General features: G+C 60.7%; 1 protein-coding gene across 1 annotated transcript; it reads left to right on the top strand.

The window, feature by feature from the left end:
• The first annotated feature begins 2 nt into the window (after positions 1-2).
• Positions 3-27,847, top strand: Mmel1 (membrane metalloendopeptidase like 1). Its single transcript, XM_026380508.2, has 23 exons — positions 3-138; positions 11,364-11,441; positions 11,972-12,028; positions 12,778-12,939; positions 13,131-13,211; positions 14,174-14,269; positions 14,842-14,960; positions 15,447-15,512; positions 17,137-17,271; positions 17,354-17,443; positions 21,766-21,902; positions 22,168-22,261; positions 23,178-23,306; positions 23,746-23,844; positions 24,138-24,218; positions 24,596-24,699; positions 24,977-25,035; positions 25,383-25,502; positions 26,116-26,249; positions 26,342-26,407; positions 26,898-26,993; positions 27,341-27,417; positions 27,501-27,847. Exons 1-23 carry the CDS (start codon positions 3-5, stop codon positions 27,598-27,600), a joined length of 2,316 nt encoding a protein of 771 aa, XP_026236293.1. The 3' UTR covers positions 27,601-27,847.
• Positions 27,848-27,932: the final 85 nt, after the last annotated feature.

Genomic DNA, 27,932 nt, shown 5'->3' with positions numbered 1-27,932 from the left:
TAATGGGGAAGTCGGAAAGCCCAATGGGGACGGAGAGAGCCAGCCCACCCGCGCAGAAGCGCAGAGGCTTCCTAGAGTGGGCGCTGCTGCTGCTGGTGACAGCAGCCCTGGTGGTCCTGGGCATCCTCTACAGCAGAGGTGAGTGAGGACGCTGCCCCCCACCACCCACCCCGCCCCACAGGCCTGCTTGCCCCCAGTGGGGCCTGAGGGGCAGCCCAGGTCCCAGAGGCCCTCAGAGTCCTACCACCGGCAACAGAGAGGGTCCCAGAGGGACGCTGCCCTGTGGGGAACCAGTAGCCCCTTTCAGAAAGCTCTGCGTCACAGCTGCTCCTGCGGGCTCTGCGGGCTCTGCCTCCACCCCCTCTGCCTCTGCAGGACTTCTGGATGCCAAAGGCAGGCCCCTGCCCCATCCCGCAGGCCCCCTCCCAGGCCTTGGCGGAGCAGCCCGCAGAGCACAGCTGCAGTTCCTGGCCAGCCCAGCAGGAGGAGCCCGGGCTCCTGAGCTGGGTCCCACCCCTGCCAGGCTCTGCTCACCTGGCCGCCTTCCTCTGTGCCAGCATCCACCCCTGCCCTGCCAGAGGCCCCAGCTGTAGTCCCTGGGCCCAGTGGCTTCTGAGACAGAGTCTGCTAATTGCAAGACGGTGGGAAGGGCCATTCTGGGTACCCACGGAGATGGAGGTGTGGCCAGGACTGCCCTCAGCAACCCCGGGCTGCCCTGGTGCCCCTTCTCCTTTGCTCTCCCCCACAAAGACCCACGTGGAGGAACCAGAATGCTCCTCTTCAGGTGGAGTGGGGTGAACGCCCAGGCACCGGGCAGCCCTGGTCAACGTGAGCTGCCACCCAGCCCCTGGCCAGCCCCCATCCTCCCTGAGCCTCGGGTTCCTGTGCACATGGCCGGTGGAGCTCACACACCAGCGCTGACTGCTGTCCTGCTGTGGGGGGCACAGGACACGGACATGCAGGTGAAGGGCTTGCCTGGCCTGGTTCTAGGAACAGGGTGTTGTGGCCATGTCACTCAATGTCCCTCAGGAGCCACCCATCCATTGTTGGCAGCTGTTCCTGCAGAACAGAAGTGGGTGCTGCCCGAGGACAGGATGGGCATCCACAGGCCAGGCTGCCTGCAGGAGCCTTGTGGAGTGGGGCAGCTGCCCAGTAGTCACTGTGGTCTCTGGCCCCCCAGGGCCTCCTGCAGGGTCAGATGGGCACTGCCAGGTCCAGGGGCAGGAAGCTCTCCTGGAGGGTCCAGGGCCCAGGGAACCTTGGTTCAGGGCTCTCAAAACACCTGGCTTTGAGGCTTACAGGGAACAGGGAACCCAGCTTCAGCGTGCAAGGGGCCCCTCTCCTGCCTCTGCAGGAGCCCACCCTGCAAGAGAAGAGGCCCTCACTCCCCCTGGCAGTGTGTGGGTCCTCGGTGAGCTCTCTGCCTCCTCCCGCCTTCACACCTCTGCCCCCATTTCTTGCCCACCTCTCCCTCCCCTCCTGCATACTGAGCTCTTGGACAATTGGGCTCTCCCTGGCCCTCCGGGGCCTGCAGCCTTGGGCTCCTCAGCTGTGACCCCCCAGGAATGACCCAGGCTAACCTTGGCCTCAGTCCTGGATGAGGGGGCAGGAGCTTCTACATGCAGCCTGTTCGTTGTTCGTTTCCAAGTGTGCTTTCTCATTTCCATGTTCTTTCTTGATGTGTGAGTGATTTAGATTTATTTCCTTAATTTCTAGATTTAAATTTTTGCCGGTTTCTGGCTTACTTGTGCAGTTGCCAGAAGCCCCGGTTTGAGCTGTTCTTGGTGAGGTTCTCTGGTGCTTGCTGGGGCTGGCCGGAGGGCTGACTCTGGCTCCGTCCCCACAGTGCAGGTGCCCTGGTGGGACACGCAGCCCTGATGCTGCTGGAAGTGCTCCTCCGTGGCCGCGAGGTCAGCAACTCCTGCAGGCCTTGTCTTCTTCATTCTCTTGATCTTCAGTGCGTGTGTGCGTGCGCACGTGTGTATGCAAACAGTGGTGTCAGTTTCTTGTATCCATTTATCCACCTTAGATGTTTAGGGCTGTATTATCACATGGGCACAGACTTAAATAAAACCAAAGCTTGGCTTTATAAGTATGAGGCAGGTTTCACATTTAGATATACATAGAGAATCCTCTATCTTCCACGAATGCCATGCAGCCGCCCAGGGGGTCTGAGCACCGCTCTTTGCCCTGAGTTCTTTGGTCTCCGTCCTCCTGCCTGAGTGAACACGCAGTGCTCAGTGGAATTGCTCAGTGGAATGGCTTGCTCTATCCTTTCCATTCTTTTCCCTTGAAACTTCATGGGCTTTGCCTCCCAGGTGCACCTGGCAGTGGTGGGTGGTGGGTTTGGTCTTTGTCTTCTCCCTGTCTGCGGTTCCCGGCAGCACCACAGCGCCCCCTCTCTGCAGTTCCCAGGCAGCACCACAGCGCCCCCTCTCCGCGGTGTTCTCCTGCCTGCCTTTACTCTTCTCCCGCCTTCTGAATTGCTCTATCACGATTCACTCCATGTTCCCTCAACTCGCTTGGAACTTTTATATTTCTGTCCTTTGGATGGTTATCTTCGATTTGTTCATTTAATTATTGGCTATTGAAGGTCACCAATAAGCCTTTTTATAACAAAGTCACATGACAGTCCTGTGCCCCAACCCTGCCCATCCTGGATTCTGCGCCACAGAAGCAGTCCTGCTCTTCCCCTGGCGCCACGGCCCCCCGCCTGCTTCTGTAGATACAGGTCTGTTGGACACAGCAGCACCCACTCACGCAGCACGGCCTGTGGCTGCTCTCTGCTGGCCGGCAATGTGAGTAGAGAGGTGGTGACCATGCATGGCCACAGAACCTCTGGCCTGTACAGAAACAGCACCAGCCCCTGGACCAGGGCGCCTCCTCATGCATATGGAGCTCACTGTCCACCCTCGGCTCTTTGCTACATGGTGTAGACCGTGAGTGGGCACCATGTGGCTGTGGCTAACACCCAGACTTCAAGTGGACAGCCCCGCTGGCCACCCCACTCTCCAAACCCAGATGCCTGTGCTCGGGTGGTTTCCATGACTCCTCTGTGCCTTGGTTTCCTGCTGTGAACGCACATCAGGAGCACTGGCATGAGAGCCTCACTGAAGGGTTCATGACTTCATACACCAGTGACAATTAGAAAACTGTCCGTCGTGCTGTTGGTGGTCAGTGCAATCCTCAAATGTCAGAGTCTGCCATTGGCCCATCAGTATTGCTCCTGACATCTGGTTGGAAGGCACCCAGATCTCCACTTCCCAACACAGGCATAACTATGGCTTCCCATGAAACCCACACTCAGCATTTACCACTTTTTTGGGGGGTGGGGGGTGCCAGGGATAGAACTCGGGGGCACCCTACCACTGAGCCACATCCCCAACCTTATTTTGTATTTTATTTAGAGACAGGGTCTCACTGAGTTGCTTAGGACCTTGCTAAGTTGCTGAGACTGGCTTTGGACTTGTGATCCTCCTGTCTTGGCCTCCCAAGCTCTGGGATTACAGGCATGCACCACAGCACCCAGCTCACTTACCACTTTCTATGGTGTGTTTTCAGAGCTGAACGGTAGAGGATAATGGATTGCAGTTCCTGTATTCATTCTTACTTTGTTTCCTTATCATTACCAACTTGTTTGAAGAGTTATCCTTTTTTTCTGCCAAATCATTCTTATTTCAAGGCCTGTCCTGACCCATCTCCCATAACAAAACCATGTGCTTTTTAAAGCAGATTTCAGCTGTGGGACGCTGCCACACGCAGCCAGAGTCTAAATCGACAGTATCATGCTAGTCACTCGGGATGTAACTCAATTCAAGGTGGCATTTCTAAATTTTTAAATTCTTCTCCTAACCTTTCTAATCTCTGCTCCAAAAACATTTTTTAAAACAGCAAGCAGCTTTTAGTTTTGCACAAGTAGTTATCATTTGCTGTCTCTTACCTGCAAAAGGTCACAAGCTTGAATAAAGGGGGGGGGGGCGTTCTGCCAGTTTCTGACCTGAACAGCACTTTCTCCTTTGTGGCCCGAGACCCTGGGTAAGTTTTAATGGGCGGCCTCGGGCTGCCTCCCAGGGTCCCTGGACTCTCACAGTGAGACTCCAGGTCTTCAGAGGGTGAGTCTTGCCCACGTCGCTGTCTCTGCTGGGCACTGCACAAGGTGGCATCATTTGCGTCTACAACACAAGGGGCCAGTTCTCTTCCAGAACCCCACGAGTCCCACATCCGGGCGACACACCAGTCCTTCTTCCTTTCTAGCCATCCCCCACGCTCCGTCCTGTGGCTCCTGGACGGCAGGCGAGCTGCACGTCACCTCCCCACTTGGTTGTCTGGAGAGTCTTCACTCGCACCTGTTCTGAGAGACCCCCGCTCTGGGGGGGCTCTCGGGTCTTTTCCAGGCGGGTCACTCCGTCGCCGCCGCCTCGCACCATCTCCTGGGGAGCCTGCTGTGCTCCACCTTCACCCCCTGGTCTCTAAGCGGCTCCCTCTCCTGGAGCCTGGATGAGCGTCTCCCAGGTCCCCAGCAGCCAGGCTGTGGGGAGTCTCTGTGGGGTCTGGGCTGAGTGTGAAGTTCTGGCCCCTGTCCTGTGGGGTGCCCTTCAGTGTTGTGGCTCACAGTTCTCCGTCTTTCACTCATTTTGGAAAATACACGCCACCTTTTCAGGTATTTCTCTTGCCCTTTCTCGCTCTCCCTGTTCCTTTCCTCCCCTCTTCCTTTCTCATGAGAGAGCAGGACAGGTCCTTCCCCGCTCTGTCTTTCCCTCTAGAAATACTTGCATCATGGGCCATCTGCCAGGAGGCCTCCCAGGGCCAATCTGATGGGCTGCTGCCTTTGGACTTTCACCTTCTTAAACTGTGGGCTAAATAAACAGATTTCAAAGGACCCGGCCCCTGGTAATTTGTGGTAGCAACAAAAAATGGGCTGACCCTCCACTCGTGGTGGACGGCTGTGCTGACCAGCAGTAGGCTCTTGGGGCAGGCAGGGGCATTCTGGTGCCGGCTGAGTCTCAGTCCTAGGCAGGCGTGCGTGCCCTGCCCCGTGCCCACATCAGCAAGGCTCGGCCCCATGCCTGAGCACCCTGCCCACCAGTGGCAGCAGACCTCTGCTGGAGGTCATTCTAGGCTCCTGGGCCCAGAGGGTCTCGTCCTTCTCCCTGGGCTAAAGGTGTGTATCGCCACCTTCATGGAGAGCTGTGGGATTTTGCCTCTGGGGATGGCAGGGGTCACCTGCCCCCAGGGGTTTAGATCTCTTGCTCCCAAAGAAAGGGCCCTGGCAAGTGGAAGTGGTTTTGTGCCTGTATCTCTGCCAGAGTGGGCCCTGCGTCTCAGGGCCCCCAGGGAGGCTCCCTCCCGTCTTCCAAGACCCGAGCCATCTTTCTCATGCACCTGGCAAGAGCCGCAGGAGGAACTTGTGGGTTCATGGACGCTCCCAGATGTCAGGGGTCTCCACTGACATCTGAGGGGCTCGGCCATGCTTCTGGATAAAGGGCAGCTGACTTCGCCCTGACTCCTTCTGTGGAACATCTCTTACTTCCAGACCCTGCAGACGCGAAGCTACCCCACGACCCAACTTCTCCTGGAAGGGCTCCAGGTCCTCCAAAACTCCAAGATTCCGTGTCCCAGGTATCCTGGGACCTGTGTTCCAGTTATCCTGGGACCGTGGGTCTTTCCTGAATGGGATCCAGGAAAGTGGTGGTTTTTGTGGACCATCTGGCTTTTCTTATGGTTGGGAAGGAAATGATATTTTTGTCATGGCTTCTGACGTTCCTAGGAAGAAGGTAGAACTACTCTGGCTGAAATTTTAGGTGTATATTAAACTTTGGAGTAATATCTCCATAGTTTCTTCCGGACAACGTGAGCATTGACTAACTCTTCTCATGCACACCCCCGCCCTGTGCCCGTGCTGCTGCTGTTAGGGACAAGCCAGGAACCCGTGCCTGTGTTGACACCGTGCCCAGGTGACTCATCTGCACGCTGGAGCTTGGGAAGCCTTGGTTTGGGACAGAGTTCACCGAGCGTGCCTGATAACTGGAATGCCCAGGGAAACGGTGAAGCAGTGGCCTGTCAGTCTGAGCCTATCTCAGTCTGCTCGGGCCTCAGGGAGTGCCGTGGGCTGGGTGGCTTCAGGATCAGAAATGCTGCTTCTCACGGTTCTGAACACTAGAAGTCCAAGACCAGGTGCCAGCCGGCTGGGTCTCGGTGAGGGTTCTCTCTGAGGCTCGCAGATGGCCTCCTCTCACTGCATTCTCCTCTGGGGGCCCAGCGAGCTCTGGTGTCCCTTGCTTTTCTGTAGGGAGACCCTTCCAACCCAGTTAGGGCCCCACCCTTGACCTTTATCTCCCATCAAAGGCCCAACCTCCAAATATAGTCCCGGGCGCTTACGGCTTCAGCACAGGTCCCTGGGCAGATACAAGGAAGCGTGCGTTCACCCCAGGCCTCACCCTGGAGAGCCCAGGAGTCTTCTAAAGCGAGTCCTCCAAATCAGGACCTCCAGCACCTCGGGGCTTTCTGTGGCCCGACACGAGGGGAAGCCCTGCTCTAAAATCATAAATCGCCAGTGGTCTAGACTTCTGGTGACTTGGAATCGGCCTAGCATTCATCTTTCGGGATAGTTTAGCTGGTTATCACACCAGGGCCCAACCCTCTCTCTCAGGGTCTCCGGTGGTTTGCTGCCTTCTGACCGCCAGCCACAACTGCTTTCAGAAAACTGCCGTGGCTCCGACCGTGGCTCCGACCGTGGCTCCGACCGTGCCCCTCCTGTAGGCAGACCCGCTTTCCCTCGCTCCTTGCTGGTCTGCGTGCTGACGGGGAGAGATCCGGCCACAGAATCCTTGGTTCCACTTTGGATTTGTTGTGATCCCTGTTGTGAAGCCTTGATATGTTCATCGGTTTTGGAGATCTTTAGCCACCATCTGTTTGGACATCACCTCTCACATGTCCTCTGTCCTCTCCTCCTGGGGTCTGGCTCCACACGTGCTCATTCTGCTCACTGTCCTCCAGCTCTCGACTCCCCTCATCTTTTCCATCTCTTTTTGACTTTGTCCCACGTTCCAGGTAAACGCTTTAGAACCTCATGCCAACCCACTAAGTCTCTCTTCAGCTCAACTCATCCAGTTTGGGTTTGTGGCTGTTTATAAACCTCAACAACTACAAGGTCTTAGGTCCAGAATTTTCAACTGATTATTTTCCAAATTTATTTTTTAAATATTTCTTGTCTTTATTTGGGGGGGGAGCAGGAGGGTACTGGGGTTTGAACTTGGGGACCCTCAATCCCTAAGCCACATCCCCAGCCCTATTCTGTATTTTATTTAGAAAAAGGGTCCCACCGAGTTGCTTAGTGCCTCACCGTTGCTGAGGCTGGCTTTGAATCTGCAATCCTCCTGCCTCAGCCTCCCGAGCCACTGGGATGACAGGCGTGTGCCAGTGCACCCGGCCTTGTCTTTATTCTTGATCATTTTATTTTCTCTGTTTCAAACATACTTGTTTTCCACATCAACTGACTATTGAAGCTTTAAAAAACACCCACCCATACTCACTGGCACAGAGAAATTATGTGACAGGATACACCCACCTTTTGGCGGGGGTCAGCCGATCGGTCAGGTTCAATTGGGGTAGCTCTGTTCCTTGGGAATTTCATCCACCCCAAGGACCTGGGCAGGTTCCTCCCCTGGAAGTGACAGAAATTCACCAGGACAGGAAAGCACACCGGACCCAGCGGGCCCAGAGCTGGAGCACTGTCATCCCACCCCGATCCATTGGCTAGAGGGAGCCCCACGGGTCACCCACGGTCGGGGGGCCCAGTGTCCCCTGCCCATCAGTGGGAGCCATGGCAGTCTGTGGCCGAGGCACCGGTGCAGAGGTGAGGGTTGGGGGTGCCCTTCTCTGGATCAAAGAGCTCAAACCGCAAACACTCGGGCTCTAGTTCTGCTGTTTGTGTTCTCACTGGGGAGATTTTCTTTCCATAAACATAAATCACATCCAAACTGGCTTTGTCTCCGGGACTCTGTCTCCTGGGAACCGAGGCAGTTTCCCTCTGAGGGCACGTGGTCTCCACGGGAACCTGGGGACGCTGCCAGCCTGGGACTGCGGCTCGCTGAGTCTCAGCCGCATCTCCCCAGGCCCAGGACATGGGCGCTGGCTCCCCAGGCCGGCGTGGCCACCAGCGTGGTTGGACCTTCTCAGGGGAGTCACGTGCAGGATTCTTGGTGGCGACATGTTTTCGAATCCGAGGGGTAAACACCGAAGAGTGTGGTAGCTGGATCATCTTCTCCGACTGAACTGAGTTTGTCTGTCTTCCAAGATGAGTGGGCCCGGCTCCCACCCGCCCCCGGCACCAGTCCCCGCGGCTCTGCAGCCCTGCCAGCGTCGGCATCGCCAGGCCTGCTTTTAGCCCTCCAACAGGCGCGTGGGACCTCCTCGTGGTCGGAGTCGTGGGACCTCCTCGTGGTCGGAGTCCGCCGCTCCCTGATGGAAACTGAGGGGCTGCATCTGGCCGTGTTCCTTTCCACCCCCCGGGCACCTCCTGCGGTGAGGGTCAGATCTTTCGCCCGTTTTCCGTCGGTGTTGTTTTCTTAGGCTCAAGTTTGAAGCGTTCTTTGTACATTTTGGATAAAAGCGTCTTGTCTGATGCCTGTTTTTTTTCTGACTGCGTCTGACCTTTTTATTCTCTTAACAGATCTTTTACAGAACAGAAGGTTTTAAACTTAATGACATCAGATTACACTTTGTCTTTTTTGGATCGTGCTGTTTATGTCACATTTAAAGTCTTCACCCAGCCTGAAGCCCCACACCTCTTCTTCAGTGTTTTCTCCAGACATTGGATAGCTCTGTGTTGAACTAGTCTTGTGGTCTCTCCTGAGCTAGTTCTGCAGCCGGTGGCCTTGGTCCCGGGCCCTCTCTCGGGTACATGGCTCTGTCCCTTTCCCGTGTCCTGTGGGTCTATCTGTGGGCTCTCCGTTCTGCCCCGATGACCTGTTTCTTGCCGCGTGTCTCTTCTTTGGCCCGTGGGCTGCTGGCTGGTAACACGCAGGTCATGGTGGGTCTTGGGGTCAAGTGCCATGCTCCTTCCCGCTTGGCTCTTCTTCACCATTGTGTCCCCAGGCTAGTCCCTTGCCCCTCCACGCCAGCCTGAGCAGAGTCTGTACGTGTGACAAATGGCTTGCTGAGCCTTGGGTGGGAGACCCACAGGCCAAGCTGGGGAGAATGAATTCTTAGTGAGACTAACCCTCCACCCATGGACACAGGCTCCCTCCTGTTCATGCAGATGTGTGACTTTTTAAGCCGTGCTTGATAGCCCACATAAAGCTCCCATTTTGTTGTTTTGTTAGACTCCTACCTGACTCTATCCATCTCGGTGCTGTTATAAATGGCATCACCCCCAACTTGGAATGCCAGTTGCTCTTCGGGGGCAGAGGCAAGCCATTGGCCCTGGGTGTCAGTCTTGGGTCCCTGAGCAGGCTAGTTTCTAGTTGTGGGAGCATCTTGGCAGTTCTTTGGGACTTTCTCCCTAGAGGATCACGGCATTTGAAAACGGAGCTTTCTGGCTTCCACCTGTTTGCTTTCCTCTCGGTACTGAACCAGTCCCGTGTGACTCTTTCCCTTTGTGCTTGGTTTGCTCGACCCACACTGACCTCCACCTGCTCCTGTGGGTTCTCGGCCCATCACAGCTGTGACCAGTTCTCCTCTCCGGGAGGGAAGCCGAGTCCCACCTCCACGCACTCTTTCTGCCACCCGCCCATGTCCCTCCGTGCTCCGCCTTTCCTACACGACCCTGTCGCTTAGGGGCTTAGGCGATGCGCCCTGACAAAGGCTTGCTGTGGGGACCACTCCGCCAGCTGCAGGCCCCTCCGTGAACCCTGTGACGGCCTATATGAAGGCACTGCTGTGGGCGGGCTCTCCTAGGACCCCCACCCCACACCCAGGGGCACGGCTGTGAGCAGCCTACGGGCCAGGGCAGCCAGAGTCTCTCCTGGCCTGGGAAGGGCTCGCACTTTCTAGAATCTGGTTCCCTAAGCCCCCACTGCTAAAACTCACGCGTGGTTGCAAGACTTGTTCACCTTGGTGGGGTGGGAGTCACGGTCGGCCAAGCCCCTTCTCCTCCTTGTCACCTCGTTGCTGCTGTGACTAGGGGATCTGACCAGGACGATTATAGAGGGGGACAGGTTTATTTGGCTCCATTCCTTGGGGCTGGGGGTGAGGCTGAGCATCACGGTGGGAGAGAGTGGTGGAGGGAAGCAGCTCACCAGGTGATCAGGAAGCAGAGAGAGGGTCCAGCTCCAGACCCAAATATAGACCCCACCGCCCCAGCCCCAATCCCACCCCCTCCAGCCACACCCCTCTGGCCTCCAGTGCCCTCAGTCAGTCCCACCAGGGAGTCGATCGCTGGCTGGGTTAAGGGTGTCGCCCTGTCATCTCTCCTCCAGACCTTTCTGGCACCGTCTCACCCGTGAGCCACACCCTAACCCTGGAGGTCACCGGTCCTTCAGTCCACTCCTTCACAGGGGCTGTGGCCTCCTGAGGTCCAGAGTCCCCCCAGGCTCGGGTTCCTGAGATCAGCCAGCACCTGTGAAGCAGTCACAGCTCATTTTCTGGCCTCTTCCCTCCGAGCTCGGGTTTGCATTTGAATGGTCACTTCCTCTGCTGCTGGAGCTTGCAGAGCCTGCTCCTGTGGCCACCAGAGGGACGCCCTAGTGCAGGCCTCAGAGTCGGATCACTGGCCCCTGAATGGTGGGACCAGGAGCACCGGACGAGTTCCCAGCCCCAGCACCTTGTGTGCTCAGGGCTGAGCAGACCAGCCCCTGTTCCCCTCCCCAGGTCTGCTGCCTCTTCGGTGGGGAAATGGAACCACAAGCCAGATCTGAGAGGCCAGGCCTGGCTCACCCTCTACCCCAACCTGGGGTTCCACCTTCTGTCCCCCACACTCCCCTCCAGACAATTGACAGTCCTCTCAGAAGACCCCGTGCTGACCCCTGCATGTAGTGGAGAGGAGGGGAGGGTGGCCTTGACCTTCAGCAGAGGGGGTGTGAGAGGGTGCAGGGGCCAGAGAGGAGGCTTCCAGGGTAGGGTCACCTCCCTAGGAAGGGCCTAGGGTGCCTCCCTGGTGGGACTCCAGGAGCTGCCCAATCGATGGAGCCTGGTTGGGTGGAACAGGCCAGGGTGGGCCTAGCAAGTCAGGGGTCTGCCTCCTGCTAGGGCCCAGCAGGAAGCAGACAGAGGAAGACAGTTCTGTCCTGTGCCAGCCACCCGGTTCCCTGGTGATCATCCTTCACTGTGGTGGGCGGGGGCTGCAGAACCGGCCCTGCAGGGACACTGGTGCTGTCCTTTGGAGGCCGAGGCTGGAGGCCAGCTGAGAGCGTGTCTCTCCCCAGGGAAGCAGCTGCCCCCCTTGACTAGCCGGCTGTACTTCTCCCAGGAAGAGACGACCACCGTGAAACGAAAACCCCGAGGTAGCCTTTGCCTTCCCTGCCAGACAGCCCCAAGGAGGTGGGCTCGGCAACCAAGCCTGCCGCGGGGCGGGGTCTCCCTGGAGGGCCGGGAGCCACGCATGGGTGCAGGAAGGGTGGGGGGGGAGAGAGGACGGTGCAGGGACGCCGACCGTGAGCACCTGCTGGGTCAGAGCTGGGTGCTGGGGAGCCACTGGGCACTGCCTATGAGGCATCCAGCTGGGACAAGGGCAGGGTGGGTCAGCACAGGGTGCACCTGGAGGAGCAGGTCCCCGACAATGGAGGCAGGAAGGCATGGCCAGCGTCAGCCTCAGGGGCCTGGCCACTGCAGGGCCAGTGGGGGCAGGGGATGTAAAAGGGGCCCTGGGTCACTCATGGGTCATCCGAGCTGCACTTGGGGAAGCCCTGGGCTGTGCTGCAGAAATGCCCTGAGGCTGAGGCTGGACGGCTCTGGGGTGGAGGCGTGGTGAGGACGGCCCACCCGCCCTGACCACCGTACTCCCGGGTACTCCCGGGCACTCACACCTCTCCAGCCATCAAAGAGTCCTCGCCTGCGGACGTCTGCACCACCTCGGGCTGCGTGATGGCAGGTGAGGCGCAGCCCACCCAGGGCCCTCCTGGAGTGGGGGGCTGGGCTTGCTGGGGCTCCCTGCACCTCCTTCCTGCCCCTGCAGCTGCAGCCTGGTGGCTCTGAGGACCAGGGCTCTGCTCTGCACACGTGGTCTCCTGTTGGGGTCAGAGGCTGCCATTTGCACAGGTGGGGTGGGGAAGGGATAGGAGAGACTCCAGCAGGCGCTTCTGCCAGAGTCGGTCCTGCAGCGCCAGGTGGTCTGTCTGCACGTCCCCAGCCTCCAAGGGACCAGAATTCAAGGGGGGGCTCCGGGTGTCTGCAGGAAGGGGGTCCAACTGAGAGCACTCTGCAGGGAGCCTGAGCACCCCCTGGGCCCAGCACAGGGACTCAGCCACCCCCAGCAGGAAGCCAACCCCAGGTGGGGGCTAAGCACACCTGATGGCTGAGAGGCTCAGGTCCTGCCAGGAGCCAGGAGCTGGCGCCAGCTCAAGGGCAGGGCCAGCCGCCTGGAGCCAGGCTCATCTCCACCCAGGGCCTCTCAGGTCAGACTGCTGTGTCCCCAGAAGTGAGACTCAGGAAGCCAGGAGGCTTCAAGGTGGTCCTTGAGCAGCAGCCCCAGACTTGAACCCACCTTTGATTCCAGCCTTACGTGGCTCAGAGAGGGTGACTGACCCTCCCAGGGGCACACGGCTGCAGCTGGTTGGGGAGGGAGACTCCGTGAGCAGATAGTCAAGTCAGGCCATCTACACCCCGCCCTGGGACAAGCAGCTGCTAGGATCCTGCGGAACATGGACCCAACCAAGGAGCCCTGTGACGACTTCTACCAGTACGCCTGCGGAGGCTGGCTGCGGCGTCACGTGATCCCCGAGACCAGCTCGCGGTACAGTGTCTTCGACATCCTGCGTGATGAGCTGGAGGTCATCCTCAAAGGTGGAGCAGCCACCACCCAGGAGCAGCGTGGGGACAGCGCTGAGCCAGGACGGGGGGCTGGCTGGGTCTCTCAGTGCAGTCCCGGGGCCTCCTGGGTCTCCCCTTTATCAGGAGCTCCCAGGGCACAGGCCTGCTGACCCTGGCCCCCAGCAGTCACCTCAGGCCTCGGTCCACATCTCCTCTGCCCTCAGGTGTGCTGGAGAAGTCCACTGACAAGGACCGGCCCGCAGTGGAGAAGGCCAAGATGCTGTACCGCTCCTGCATGAACGAGAGTGAGTGGGCGCCAGGTGGTCTGTCTGCACGTCCCCGCCCCCCGGGGGGCTCCGGGTGTCTGCAGGAAGAGGGTCCAGCTGAGAGCACTCTGCAGGGAACCTGAGCATCCCCTGGGCCCAGTACAGGGACTCAGCCACCCCCAGCAGGAAACCAACCCCAGGGAAGGGCCCTGGTGAGACCTGCAGGCGGGCTGCTCCTGCCAGGGCCCAGGCGTGGGAGTGGACACTGCCCAGGGCTCAGGCCATGGGTCTGTGCGCTGTGCCCTCCACCTGGCCTGCGGGTCCATAAGCAGACCTGTGGTCAGCTGCCCTGTGATCTCGCTCACACCCAGGCTCTCTGTCCAGGCAGCAGGGGTCCCGCCGGGAGCCCAGGAGAAGCATGCATGTGTGAGTGCTGCATGTGTGCGCGTAGTACACAACCATCGCGAGTGTCTCTGTGTTATACACACGTGTTTCTGTGGTGTGTACACACATGTGCATGGTGTGCGTGTCTAGCACGTGTGTGCTCTGTGGGTGTGCTCTGTGCAGGCACATGTGTGGGTGTGCATGGGTGCCGTGGCCGTCCTCCGTCTCTGCCTTTTCTGCACGGCCTGCACTTACTTCTGGGTGGCTGCTCTCCTGAGCCTCCGCAGACCCGCTCTGCACCGGGAGTGCCTGTCTTGGGTTCCAGCCATCATCTCTAGCCCCCAGCACAGCCCCACCCCCGCTGGAACACCCAGGGCTGCCGATTCTGGGGACCACGGTGGCAGTGCTGGTCAGGCTGGCCATTGCTTTCCTAGGCTCACTCACCTGCTGCCAGCCCCCAGGTCCCTGCCCTGTCCTAGGGCCGTGTGCTCTCGCCAGCCCCAGCCCCCTCCACGCCTGTGCTAAGATGCTGATCCTGTGAAGGGGGTGTGGGCTGGGTGTGACATGTCCCCTGGGGCCCGGGTCAGGCATGTGAGCCTCCCTCTTCCCCTTCTTAGGCGTGATAGAGAAGCGAGACTCTCGGCCCCTGTTGGACGTCCTAGAGACCGTGGGAGGGTGGCCAGTGCTCATGGACAAATGGAATGAGACCAAAGGTGAGGCCAGGCCTGGAGACAGCCTGGAGAACAGACAAGTGGACATAGCCCCTGGGACACCTGGGGACCCAGGCCCTCCAGGGGAGGCCACCCACCTGTCTGGCTGCCAGCTCTCAGGAAGTCCCCAGAGGCCCATCTCTGCCAGCACCTACCTCAGGGCCCTGGGAGCAGGCTCAGGGTCCTAGCCAGAGAGCAAGTGCCATCTGTGACTGGGGCTTCCTAGGGCTGACCCCGAAGCTCTGCCGAGGGCACCCCTCCCGGAATCCCAGACTCCCAGTTCCGAGCGTGCTCTGGGACCCCTCCAACTCGGGGTCCGGAGTGACCACAGAGCAGTTAGCGGCCCCCACGCAGTGCTGCACTGGGGACCCAGTTGTCCCTGTGGCCCATGTGGGGAGGTGTGACCCCTCCCTCGCGCTCCAGCCCTCTGGGCCCACAGTCAGCTCGTCACCCCCACCCGGGCAAGGGTCCCCTCCACCTGGAGCTCTGGGCTTAGGAGGCAGACGCGTTGCCTGGCGAGGGCTGGGCTGAGACCCCAGGCCCTGACGGTCTCCAGAGTGGGCGTGACTCCCCAGGCCCCCAGTGGAAGCTGGAGCAGCAGCTGGCCCTGATGAACGCTCAGTTCAACAGGCGCGTGCTCATCGACCTCTTCATCTGGAACGACGACCAGAACTCCAGCCGCCACATCATCTACGTACGCGCCCCAGGCCGGCCAGGCAGGGACGGAGTGGGGCGGGGGACGACACAGGCCCGGGCAGTGGGGCTGTGTGCTCAGGGCCTGGGCTCCCTGAGCCCTTTCCTGGCCCACATCTGAGCCTCTGGGGACGGAAGGCACGGAGCAGGATTTCTGTGGTTCTCAGGGACAAGGGGGCCTTTGGCACCAGGGCAGGAAGCCTACTCCCAGGGCCCCAGGGAAACACGTGTGAGGCCACTCCGGGAGGGGGGGCACCGAGGGGCCCTGCAGGGCCTGGCCCTCCACCCTTCTCTGGCTCCCCCAGTCCTGCCCTCCAGGCCCTGCCCAGCCTCCCTGTCACTCAGAGCTAGTTTAGGCTCCTGGGGTGACACTCTATAGCATCTACCCTCAGGGGTGCGAGTATCCCACTGGGCACAGTCCTGGGAGGGGTGCTGCAGGCTGTGGACCCCGGGCTCTTGCCCAAGGTCATACCCTCTGTGTTTCCAGGTAGACCAGCCCACCTTGGGCATGCCCTCCCGAGAGTACTACTTCAGCGAGGGTGACAGCAAGAAGGTGAGCTGGGGCCCTTCCGCCCATGCTGGGCCTGCCCCCTCCCACCTCAGGGCCTACTGGGGCCAAGGGCTCCATGGTCCACTGACCCTTGCAGCCCACAGCAAGCTTCTGTGGCCAGTTCCAGGGTCCAGCCTGGCACTGGATGCCAGGGACGCAGAGCCAGGACTCACCTTCAACACCCTCTGCCAGTCTCAGGAGAGCTCAGCCAGCAGGCAGCCTGGGGGGCCACCTGCCAGCCCCAACCAGCCCTGCCATGCAGAGCCAGGCCACACTGCCAGGGTCTGCACAGACATGCCCAGCATGAGCAGCTGGGCCCGAGCCCACATTCTGCTCCTGTAGCAAGGGGCTCAGTCAGGAGAGAGAGACAAGAGTCCAGAAAGGCCAGCCAGGGCAAGGGGGCTGGGGTCAGGGAAGTCAGAGAGCAGAGAGCAGGTAGGGGGTGGGGTACCCCAGGAGCAGAGCAGGAAAGGCAGGAGGTGTGGGTGGCCCCGATGGAAGAGCTGGGAGCCCTGGGGACCTCCTGGCAGAGGGGCAGTGAGCTGAGCTTTGAAGGATGGGTCAGGTCAGGAAGAAGGACGGCTGACGCCGAAGCATGGAGCCCCGGGGTCGGGAGAATCCTCAGACATCAGGAGCTGGAGTGTCCTGTCCATGGGCCACCTCAATCAGACCTGCAGGGGGCACTGGCCCTCCTGGTGCAGAGCAGCGTACAGGGGTGGCCTCCGCCTGGCACAGAGCAGCGTACAGAGGTGGCCTCCGCCTGGCACAGAGCAGCGTACAGGGGTGGCCTCCGCCTGGCGCAGAGCAGCGTACAGGGGTGGCCTCCGCCTGGCGCAGAGCAGCGTACAGGGGTGGCCTCCGCCTGGCGCAGAGCAGCGTACAGGGGTGGCCTCCGCCTGGCGCAGAGCAGCGTACAGGGGTGGCCTCCGCCTGGCGCAGAGCAGCGTACAGGGGTGGCCTCCGCCTGGCGCAGAGCAGCGTACAGGGGTGGCCTCCGCCTGGCGCAGAGCAGCGTACAGGGGTGGCCTCCGCCTGGCGCAGAGCAGCGTACAGGGGTGGCCTCCGCCTGGCGCAGAGCAGCGTACAGGGGTGGCCTCCGCCTGGTGCAGAGCACCGTACAGAGGTGGCCTCTGCGGCTCCTTTGCCCTGAGGAAAGCCCCTCCCAGGATGGGAGGGGAAAGGGGGTCTCAGTCTGGCTAGGAGCCCCCACCCCAGGCTTCCTCGCACAACATGAGCCTCACAGGTGCCTGCAGCGCCAGCCCTTCAGAGCCCTCTGCCACAGAGGCTGGGGCATGGGTCACTTGGTCAGCAGGGATGGAGCTGGTCAGGAGCGGCCGAGTGTGAGCCGTCTGGTGTGACCCTGGTGTGGGCCCAACACCACAGTTTGGGTGGACAGCAGGTCCACGGACACACAGCTGTTCTGGGAGTGTGATGGGGCCACAGGGCTCTGAGCTGGGCAGGACAGGGCACTGTGCGCTGCAGAGCCTGGGGGCTGAGGTTGGCCAGACGGGCTCCCGGGGGGCTGCTCCACGTCATCACCCACCCCACCCCACAGAGCGCTCCATGGTGGCCGAGGCGGCCGAGGCGGCCGAGGCGGCCCAACTCCATCCACGGTCCTTTGGCCCAGGTGCGGGAAGCCTACCTGCAGTTCATGATATCGGTGGCCACCATGCTGCGGAAGGACATGAAGCTCCCCAAGGACAACAAGCTAGTGCGGAAGGACATGACGCAGGTGCTGGAACTGGAGACGCACCTGGCCAACGTGAGGCGGGGCCGGGGACCGGGCCAGGGGTCTTCGGCCAGGCTCCGGCCACCCACCCCACGTGACCCCAGCCTACATGCAGGCCACAGTGCCCCAGGAGGAGAGGCACGACGTCACGGCCCTGTACCACAGGATGAACCTGAAAGACCTCCAGCACAAGTTTTCCCTGAAGGTGAGGCTGGCGTGCACCGGAGGCCAGCGCCAGCGCCGGCCCGGGCCTGACCTCACCCCCATGTGCTTCAACCATGACCCCCAGGCAGGGCCCAACTCGCTGCACCCAAGGGTAATATGCTGAGCACAACCAAGCATGGTGACCAATCCCAGAGGGACAGCAGTCACCACCTGTCATCGGGGCAGTCACCATGTCTCACCATGAGGGTTGGGTGACCCCAGTTTATCAAGAAACAGGATGGGGGGGGCTGCAGACTGTCCTAAGGTCTTCCCGACCCAGGGGCTCTGCCCACCCTGACCGTGGTGGCTCCCATGGCCCTCCCCTGCCTGGAGATCAGAGCCTTGGGCTGGGGGGCAGCAGAGAAGCAACCTAGCCAAGGGCAGGGATCTGGCCCCCAGCCCGGCAGTGGCTCAGCCCACCCCAGCCCTGCCCTGAGGGGCTGGCCTGCTCCAGGGATATCCAGGAGGGGCAGAAGCAGTGCAGGTCCAACCTCCAGGGGCATCCAGGAGGGGCAGAAGCAGTGCAGGTCCAACCTCCAGGGGCATCCAGGAGGGGCAGAAGCAGTGCAGGTCCAACCTCCAGGGGCATCCAGGAGGGGCAGAAGCAGTGCAGGTCCAACCTCCAGGGGCATCCAGGAGGGGCAGAAGCAGTGCAGGTCCAACCTCCAGGGGCATCCAGGAGGGGCAGAAGCAGTGCAGGTCCAACCTCCAGGGGTATCCAGGAGGGGCAGAAGCAGTGCAGGTCCAACCTCCAGGGGCATCCAGGAGGGGCAGAAGCAGTGCAGGTCCAACCTCAGCAGCTGTGGCAAAGGAAGTCAGCGGGAGGAAAACGGACCTGGAGCTCCTCCCTCCTGACCAGTCACATGAGCATCCACACTCACGGCTCTCCCAAGGATAAGACTGGAGCCCTGGAGAGAGCCCTGGACCCCGCTCATCACCCCTGGTGTCCTGGGAGGCCCGGTCCCTGTCCTGCACACTGGCCCCGAGAGATGCCCAGCGGCAACACCCCTCCCCCAACCCAGCCCCTGGCTCCCTGGCCAGCAGACCTCTGCAGGGCCAGGACTGGGCTCCATCGGGGCATAGAAGCCTGGCCCACCCAGGGAGGGACGGCAGGCGAGTGACCCGGAATGTGCAGGAAAGCAGGAAGCCACGCAGGGCCAGTGCTGGCCATGGGGAGAGGGGCCAGGGAGACTGCCTGGCTGTCGGGGCCACCAAGGGCCCCAGGCAGGGCTGCGAGGGGTTGGGGGCTGAGTCAGTGGACTGCATCAGCCTGGGGGCCATATAAAGGCCTGGACTCCTGTGAGAGGGCTTGGGGCCAGGCAGGGCAGGGCAGGCCGGGCAGTGGGCATGGTGGAGGCTGTGCTGATCTTGAAGGAAGAGCCCTCAGGGCCAGATGCAGGAGGCGGGAGGAAGTCCTCAGGTGGCCTGGAGGCGCCTGGGGTGGCCTGGGAGTGGTGGTAGGTGGCTTGTGAAGTGCCCAGTGACAGGACCCGGCCAAGGCACCAGAGGCCCCGTGTGCCCCTGCTGCCATCTCCCCCCTGGGCACCACGCCCTCACCCCCACATGAGGAGCAGGGATGTGGCGCCTGATGTTGACCCCAGGCTCCTGTCCCACACCTCGAGGTGACCCCACATGCCTGCATCTAGCGCAGAGTGACAGCTGGGAACGAGGCAGCTGCACCCTGGCCCCCAACTGGGCTGGCGGGGCTCCGCTCTGGGCTCCCCGGAACAGCTCCATGATGGGCTGCGGCACCATTGTCCGCGGTGCGCGGGCAGTGCCAGGTGGGAGGGGCCATTCAGTTGTGGGCGGCACGTGCAGGCCTTCCCCGCGGCTCACGGTCCACACGCCTCACCAGGGCTGGGTGACGCCCACCTTTCTCCCCAACCCACCTCGGGCGTGTGTGGCACTGCATCTGGGTCCAGCTGGGCTTGTCCGATGCCCATGAGGCTGGGTGCCGTTTCCGTCCACTGACCTCGGCTCCCTCTTCTGGGAGTGTCGCTCAGTCCCTTGCCCTGGTCTTGCAGCTGTCTGCCTTTCCCCTGCTGCTGGCGGAGCTCTTGCCTGCTCCAGAAGCACCCCTTGATGGCCAGTGTCCTCCTATGAGCAGCTCGCGTCCCCACTCCCGCAGCAGGCCCTTCTTTTCGTCCAGTTTATCGACTTATCAAAGGCGTAGCAATCTTCTCTGCATGCTGATGTTCCAGCGTCTGTCTGGACTCTCTGCCCTCCAGGGCGTCCAGGCCTGCAGTCTGCCCTGAACTGGTTGGCAGCCACAGTGAGATGGAGGGTTGTCTGGTCTCTTCCTTAGGAATCTCCCATGACCACTCCATCTGCTGATAAGATGACCCCCTGACCACTGGCAAGTGCCATCTTTGGTGTAAACCAAGTGTGTTTCTGTGTGTCTCTGGACACTCTTCTGTTCCGTTGGTCTCTGTCCATGTGCCAGCCACGGTCACCTTCGCTACTGCAGCTTTCTGAGGAGGCTTGATATCCAATCAGTTTGGCAACTTGGTCCTTCAAAAGACTATCTGTATTGGTCAGGAATGGTGGCGCAGGCCTGTAATCCCAGCAACTCCGGAGGCTGAGGCAGGAGGATCCAAGATCAAGGCCAGTCTCAGCAACTTAGCAAGACCCTGTCTCAAAATAAAAAATAAAAAGGACTGGGGGCCGGGGCTGGGCTGTGGCTCAGTGGTAGAGCACTTGTCTAGCAGGTGTGAGGACCTGGGTGTGATTCTCGGCATCGAGTATAAATAAATGAATAAAATAAAGGTCCATAAAAAAAATTTTTTTAAAGACGGGCTGGGGTGTGGCTCAGTGGTAAAGCATCCTGAGTTCAATCCCCAGTACAAAAAAGAAGGTTGTCTGAACTGTTCTGGACTTTTTGCATTTTTTTAAAATATAGTTTATTTGTTGCTGAACCTTTATTTTATTCATTTATTTATATGTGGTGCTGAGAATCGAGCCCAGGGTTTCACACATGCCAGGCAAGCGCTCTGCCACTGAGCCCCACTCCAGCCCCTGCATTTTCATATAAAACCTTCAATCAGCACAAAGCGCTTGCTGGGATTCTGCTAGGAAGTGCTTTGAGGACTGCACCACATCTTCCGCACTTCCCACCTCTGAGCCCTATAGAAGCCTCCATTCATTCATGACTTCCCATTTCTCTGAGTTCTGTGGAGCTGGATTCCCAGCTCTCTTGCAGCTCGCCCCAGGTTTATTCCCAGGGCCTCTGTGCGTGGCGGGGTGAGTGCTCTGTGTGGTCAGTCCCGCACAGAGATCCCACCTTGGGAAACAGGGGTGTTCCTCAGCTCCCTGGTTAGTCCTGATAATTCATCTGCAGATTCTCAGACTTTATACACAAGAAATCACGCCATCTGGGGAAGCGCCACGCGGGAAGCGTCCCCCGCCAATCCTCGTTGGTCCCGCTTCACCCTGGTGGGACGCCGCCTGCCGTCCTGGTGGGAGACTCGGCCTGTCGCCCTGGGTCAGGCAGCGGGGCCGGGCCTCGCCAGTCTGGCCTGCCGGACAGGTCCCCGCCGTGGCTGGAACTGTTTGTAGATTTCCCACATGAGGTCACAGAACTATTTTTAGCTTGCCAAGAGTCTTTATAGTGAGCGATGGTGAATTTTACTAAGTGCCCTTTCTGTATCTATCAGAATTATCATGTCACTCTCCTCATTTATCCAGTTACCATAGTGAATTCTACTGATTTGATTTTGAAATGTGACACCAAACTTGTATTCCTCAAATAGCTGGCCTGTGACGTAGGCCATTGACCCCTGGGATCAGCTGCATTCTATCTGCTAATATTTTGCTCAGAATTTTTGCATATACTATCATAACACTGGTTAGTGTTTTCTTATTATCTCCTTACCCTGGTCCTTAATACTAAGGCTATTCTTGGACTCATTAATCAAGTTGAAACGGTTTTTTCTCCTTTTTCTCCTCCCTGGAGAGTCTGCTTAAGATTAACAGTCTGTTCCCCCTAAATGTCAGATGGAATGCACTGGAAAAAACAGACGGGCCTGGAAATTTGTGGGACTATTTCAACTGAAAGAGTCAGTTTACTTAACCTGTGAGACCATTTATATTTTCTGCTCGTTGTTTCTACTGTTATTTCTCACAGGGATTTCATTAATCACACTTAACTTTTCACACACTCTCACCTGCCTCCGGGCCCCTGGACTCTGTGGACGGCCACCCCTGCTCTCCTGGTTCCAAGTGCTGTACTGCTCCCTGCTCCCCTCCTCTGGGTACTCCTTGGTGGGGCTGGGTTTCCTGGGTGCCCGGGAGCTGTCCATCTCCCCCTGCTCCCTCCTCCTGCAGGGATTCAATTGGACTCTGTTCATACAATCCGTGCTGTCCTCGGTCAAGATCACGCTGCTGCCCGATGAGGAGGTGGTGGTCTATGGCATTCCTTACCTGCAGAACCTTGAAGAGATCATCCACATGTACCCTCCCAGGTGAGGCCCAGAGAGGGGCCCAAGGGCGGCAGCTTGTGTGTCGCTGCCCCCTCCACACACACAGCTCCGCTCTCAGGAGAGGGCTGCATCAAGTAGGTGCCCTCGGGTGCGGGGACAAGGGAGGTCACCCTTAGCAGCTGTGGAGCCTGATGTAGAAACGAGGGGCAGGCCGACTGACGCCTGGGTCGCTCTGGCACCCGGAGCTCTGTGGGCAGGATGAGCAGGCCAAGCTGCAGCCCACTCTCGGCCCTGCCTCCTGCCCCAGGACCATGCAGAACTACCTGGTCTGGCGCCTGGTGCTGGATCGCATCAGCACCCTGAGCCAGCGATTCAAGGACGCTCGCGGGAACTATCGCAAGGTGAGCGCTCCCTGCTGCGGGGCTCCAGGGTGCCCGGGGCCGGGCCCTGCTCCTTCACAGGTGACTGAGCATAAGCTGGGGGCCCCACAGGAGGCCATGGGGCAAAGCATGGGCTGTGCAGGCCCAGCACCTGCCCCTGGGGCAGTCAACAACCAGCAGTCAGCAAAGCAGAAATCTCCTGTCCAAAGCAAGTGTGACTGAAGGGAGGGGACAGGAACAGAGCAAGCTGCCACATGGAGGTGACTTTGACCTTCAGGGCAGTAAAGAGACCAGGGGAGAGTTGCAGGGAGCAGAGAGCCAGGGCAGAGGCCCAGAGGCAGGAGCAGGCAGCCCAGGAGGCCAGACCCAGCAAAGGGGCAAGCCAGCTTCCCAAAGGCAGGCAATCCCGCAGCCAGGAGGGGCAGCCGGGCACCGGGCAGGGCACTCGCTGGCCGGATCACATTTCCATGTCTTCCCCTTCCACCCCTGGGGACACACGGGCATGCGGTCTCATCACCACTTCAGTGGTAGGGAAACAGGGCCCAGGGGCCTGGGGCTGGTGGCCAGGGTGGACACAGTCCCCAGAGCTTGCTCTAGGGTCAATACTAGCCCTGTGTCTTGGAGGCAGATAACCAGGGCGGAGGGAGGACAGGCCCAGCAGATGACCCCACCTCTCCCAGAGTAGTGGCCCAGCACCTGGCCTGGGTGGGTGGGAGCCCCACAGCTGTCCAGCTCCCACACCCACAGCCAGCACTCGGAAGCAAGTCTGAGACATCCCATGTCCCACGTCCCACTTTGGCCGGTGGCACCCCAAGACCAGGGACAGGGTGGGTCTGCTGGCCTCACAGACCCAGGGCCCCACGCGGGACCTGGGCTGTGGGTGCAGCGAGAGGGTGCACCATGAGGGCAGGCGCAGTGAGGCAGACCCCGATGCCAGGCGCTGTACGGCACCACGGTGGAGGAGGTGCGCTGGCAGGAGTGCGTGGGCTACGTGAACAGCAACATGGAGAGCGCCGTGGGCTCCCTCTACGTCAAGAAGGCCTTCTCCAAGGACAGCAAGAACATGGTGGGTGCTGCCTCCTGCCACGGGAAGGCGGGCCCTCCACACGGGGCACACCCAGGCCAGGCCCCTGTGCATCTCGCTCAGGGACATCCAGAGGGCACGTGTTTGTCCCAGGGGCCCCGGAGGGAGGCCAGGGAACCTTGCCACCCAGTGCTTCTGACCCCCAAATCCCTGCTGCCCCCAGCCCTGGGCCCTGCAGACCACCTGAGCCAGGCACAAGATCTACACACAGTGAGCCCAGGGCCAGCAGGCCTTCTGCACACCTGCAGGGACTTGAGCCCCAGGGCAGGGCCCCTGGACGGAGGTGGTCGCCCCCATACCCACACCACACCTCACCCAGGAGGCCCCCAGCTGGGGCAGCCCGGGGACACCTCCAGAGGTGTCCCTGAAGGTGGGCCACACAGCCCCCTGGTGAGTCCAGGGCCCGGCCATGTGCCCCCAGGTCAAAGAACTCATCAACAAGGTGCGGGCTGTGTTTGTGGAGACCCTGGATGAGCTGAACTGGATGGACGAGGAGTCTAAGAAGAAGGCCCAGGAGAAGGTGGGCGAGCCCCTCAGAGGCCCCCAGCAGCCCCGAGGTCAGGACCTCCACCCACTGGGGCGGCCCCAGGGCGGGAATCAGGAGTGGAAACCCCGCCACTCCAGGAACAGGCTGTGGGCAGGGGCTGTGGCCAGGGAGAGGGGGTCTGCACCTGTGGGACAAATAGGCGACTCCCCAGGCCCTGGCTGGCTACACAGTTCTTGGGGCCTTGGCCCTTAGTCCCAGGCAGGGGGCAGAACTGGCAGGTGGCCTCCTACGGGGGGCCGGGGCACAACCAGTCCTCTTGCCCTCAGGCCATGGGCATCCGGGAGCAGATCGGCTACCCAGACTACATCCTGGAGGAGAACAAGCACTTAGACGAGGAGTACTCCAGCGTGCGCCCCTACCCCCAGTGCCCTCGGGACCTCTGCCCGTCCTGCCCACCGCCCAGCCCACCGCCCAGCCCCTGCCTCCACACCGCCACAGGGGACACGGGGCTCTGGGCCAGGCACCCTCCCACAGCCTGGGGTGGCTTTAGCATCATCTCAGCTTACAGGCGGGGGACTCAGGTCCTCAGGTGGTTCAGAGTCACAGAGGTAGATGTTGAGGGCCAGGGCCCCACTCATCCCCCCACCCCAACGTCTGCACCCAGAGCCGGGGCCATTGCTGGCTACTGGCGAGTCTCGAGGCCCTTCCCTGACCACCCTTGACCCCTCGCCCGTCCCTCCGAGGACCCAGCCTGAGCACCGCCGTGGCCGCCCCTCTCTCATAGCTGAACTTCTCAGAGGACCTGTACTTTGAGAATGGGTTGCAGAACCTCAAGGCCAATGCCCACAGGAGCCTCAAGAAGCTTCGGGAAAAGGTGGACCAGAATCTGTGAGTGGCGTGGCCAGTGTGGCCTTCAGGAGCTACCTACTGGGTCGGGGTGGCCCTGTGCTTGGCTGAGGCTGGGGAGGGACACTGGGCCTGTCTCAGACTCCCCCCAACCCCGTTTGGGGGAGGTGCAGAGAGTACCTGGATCTTGGGACGACCAGGCATGGCACGCGCTCTGGCACGGCCACTGTGACAGGACAGGCGTAGCCAGCCAGGGCAGGGAGGCGCCCAGGGAAGGGCCCAGCAGACGTGGGCCCAGGTGACGGTGTGTTCACCACAGCTGGATCATCGGGGCTGCCGTGGTCAACGCATTCTACTCTCCAAACCGAAACCAGATTGGTATGCCCGCCACCTCGCTGCCCACCCTGCCCCCAGAGTCCTGGGCAGCCCCGCCCCCGTGGGTGCCAGAAGGGGAGTGCACCTCACTGTCGCCCTCAGGGCTGCGCAGCTGCAGGAGTCAGGGAGATGCAGGGGGCAGTCCCTGAAGGCACACAGTGGCCAAGAGGCCAGAGGGTCCCCGATCTAGCCCCACCCTCTCGGCCTCTAAGCCTGTTTCCTCAGCCATACCTTGGGGGGGAGTCTATCTCCCAGCCACGGGAGTGGATGGTGGGACCCTGGAGGTGACACCTGAGCATGGCGCACAGATGTGCCCACTCAGTTTATTCTTTGTCCCCCCTTGGGGACAGTTTTCCCTGCTGGGATCCTCCAGCCACCCTTCTTCAGCAAGGAACAGCCGCAGGCCTTGAACTTCGGGGGCATCGGGATGGTGATTGGTCACGAGATCACACATGGCTTTGATGACAACGGTAAAGGGGCTGCCGGGGTCTCCAGACCAGATTTGCACCTGCCAGCCACACACCTGTCTCCAGGAGCTCCTGGGGCCTCCAAGGAGGTCTGGGGGGACACAGGCCAGGGCAGGGGAACATGTGCTGGACTCGAGGGAGCTGGGGCAGATTAGGTCTTGAATGCCGCCCAGGGCCCCATCCAGAGAAACCAGCAGGGGCACAACAAGGGCACAGGGGCTGGATTCCAAAGTCACTTCCCCAAGATGGTCATGGGGATCCCCCAAGGGCACCCCTGTGCTCCTGGGGGCCCTGTCCCCTCACCTGGGGTTTAGAAAGTTAGCACATGTCCACAGGGAGCCATACCCCAGTGTCCCCAGGACCCCAGGACCCAGTAACAGCAGGCCCTAATGTCAGGGTGTGGGGGACCACAGAAGCCCTCCCTCTCTGGGGCTGAAGCACTGCAGCACACCCTGTCCCCTCTGAGCGTGTCCGGCTCTGCAGGGCTCGGGCTCTGCCCATGAGTGTGAGCTCCAGCTCCTGGGGTCGGCTGGAGGCCATGGACAGGCCTTGGCTGGGGGGAGGGCAAGTACAGGCTGGGGCTGGGGGACAGCCAGCTCCGCACTGCCCTGCTCAGGCCGGAACTTCGACAAGAACGGCAACATGCTGGACTGGTGGAGCAACTTCTCGGCCTGGCACTTCCGGCAGCAGTCGGAGTGCATGGTCTACCAGTACAGCAACTACACCTGGGACCTGGCCGACAAGCAGAACGTGAGCACCCGCCACCGCGCCCACCCACACTCGGCCCTGGTGCTGCGGGAAAGGGGGGCCGGGGCCCGCGCCCACCTGTCTTCTGTACACAGGTGAACGGATACAGCACCCTGGGGGAGAACATCGCGGACAACGGAGGAGTGCGGCAGGCGTACAAGGTGGGTCTGAGCAGGAGCCTCGAGCAGGGGACAGAGGGCCTTCAGCATGGGCTGAGACTGTTTCCTGGGGACTCTTCCTGACTGGTCAGGCAGCATTGCCCCCAGAGCACCTCCTGGCCATGGGTAGGCCCTGGGCCTCAACCAGCCTGAGCTGGCCACTTTCCATCTCCAAGTGAGGTAGTGGACTAATGACCGCATGTCCACCCACCTCAGCATCCCTCACCTACAGCCAGGAATGGATGAGCCCTAGGTACCAGGTACCCATTCGGGTGGGCACCAGCTGGCAGGCCACCTGGCCAGACCCCAAGGAGCCCTGCTGGAGTAAGCATGCAGAGGCAGCTTGGGAATCAGGGGTGTGCCCGAGGGCCCTAAGCTGCAGAGCAGGGCCCCGTCCACAGGTCCTGGAGCCAACCTCCATTCTGCATGGAGATCAAAGGGCTCAGAAGGCCTGGCAGGACTGGCCAGGCCCAGCACCCATTTGGGCCTGCAGGCTTACTTAAAGTGGACCAAGGAGGGCGGCAAGGACCAGCAGCTGCCAGGACTGAAGCTGACCTGCGATCAGCTCTTCTTCGTCAACTACGCCCAGGTGCAGCTCCTGTCCCACCCGCCCCCAGCCTCCCCACCACACCTTTGGAGGGCCCACTTCTCAGCCTGGCACTTTGGAGGGCCCACTAGAGGGCCTCAAGGGACACTGTGAGCTGGCCAGACCTCAGAACCAGAACCAGTGGTCCTGGAGGGCTTTCTGGAGGAAGAGGCTGGCAGGGGAGGGAGCTAGGAAGAGCCAGTCAGTGTGCAGGGAAGAGAGCACCTGCTGGCTTCCTCTCCCACCTGAGGGGCAGCCTGGGCCGTGGGGACTGCTGCCGGCCCCTGCCACAACCAGGGGCACCCTTCCAGCCCCACAGCCTTGTAGCCACGCCCTTGGTGCACCTGCAGGTGTGGTGCGGGTCCTACCGGCCTGAGTTTGCCATCCAGTCCATCAAGACTGACGTCCACAGTCCCCTGAAGTACAGGCAAGTGCCCCCGCCCACACCCGTGCCCCCAAACCCACCCAGGCTCCTGTCTCAGGCTGTTCTGTCCACCCGCTCATCTGCAGGGTGCTGGGCTCATTGCAGAACCTGGCTGCCTTCGCTGACACCTTCCACTGCACCCAGGGGTCCCTCATGCACCCCAAGAAGCGATGCCGCGTCTGGTAGCCAAGGCTGAACCACACTGTGCGGTCCACACCCACCCGCTGCCCAGAGGCACCTGCAGCACAACAGTGCAGCCAGCAGGGACCTGGTAGGCACCCCGCCAGGTGGCCATGGTGCCGGCCCGACCTCCGTGCCACCCTGGAACACAGCCACCGCCTGACACCGGTCACTTGACACCTCCGCATCCACCTTCGGGGGTCAGAGCCCCATGCAGCCCTGTAGACACCATCCACCATCTTCCACCTGCTCTGAAAGCTCGCTGCTGCCAGAAGTCTATGAGCTTCAGACACGAGCCGAGTAAACGCTTGAAAGAAGGCTACCGCCTCGTGTGTGCA

The sequence above is a fragment of the Urocitellus parryii genome, chromosome 11, assembly GCF_045843805.1.
Source record: "Urocitellus parryii isolate mUroPar1 chromosome 11, mUroPar1.hap1, whole genome shotgun sequence".
Lineage (NCBI taxonomy): Eukaryota > Metazoa > Chordata > Mammalia > Rodentia > Sciuridae > Urocitellus > Urocitellus parryii.
Note: the sequence above shows the minus strand (reverse complement) of the source record. Positions and strands in the feature narration are given on the sequence as shown.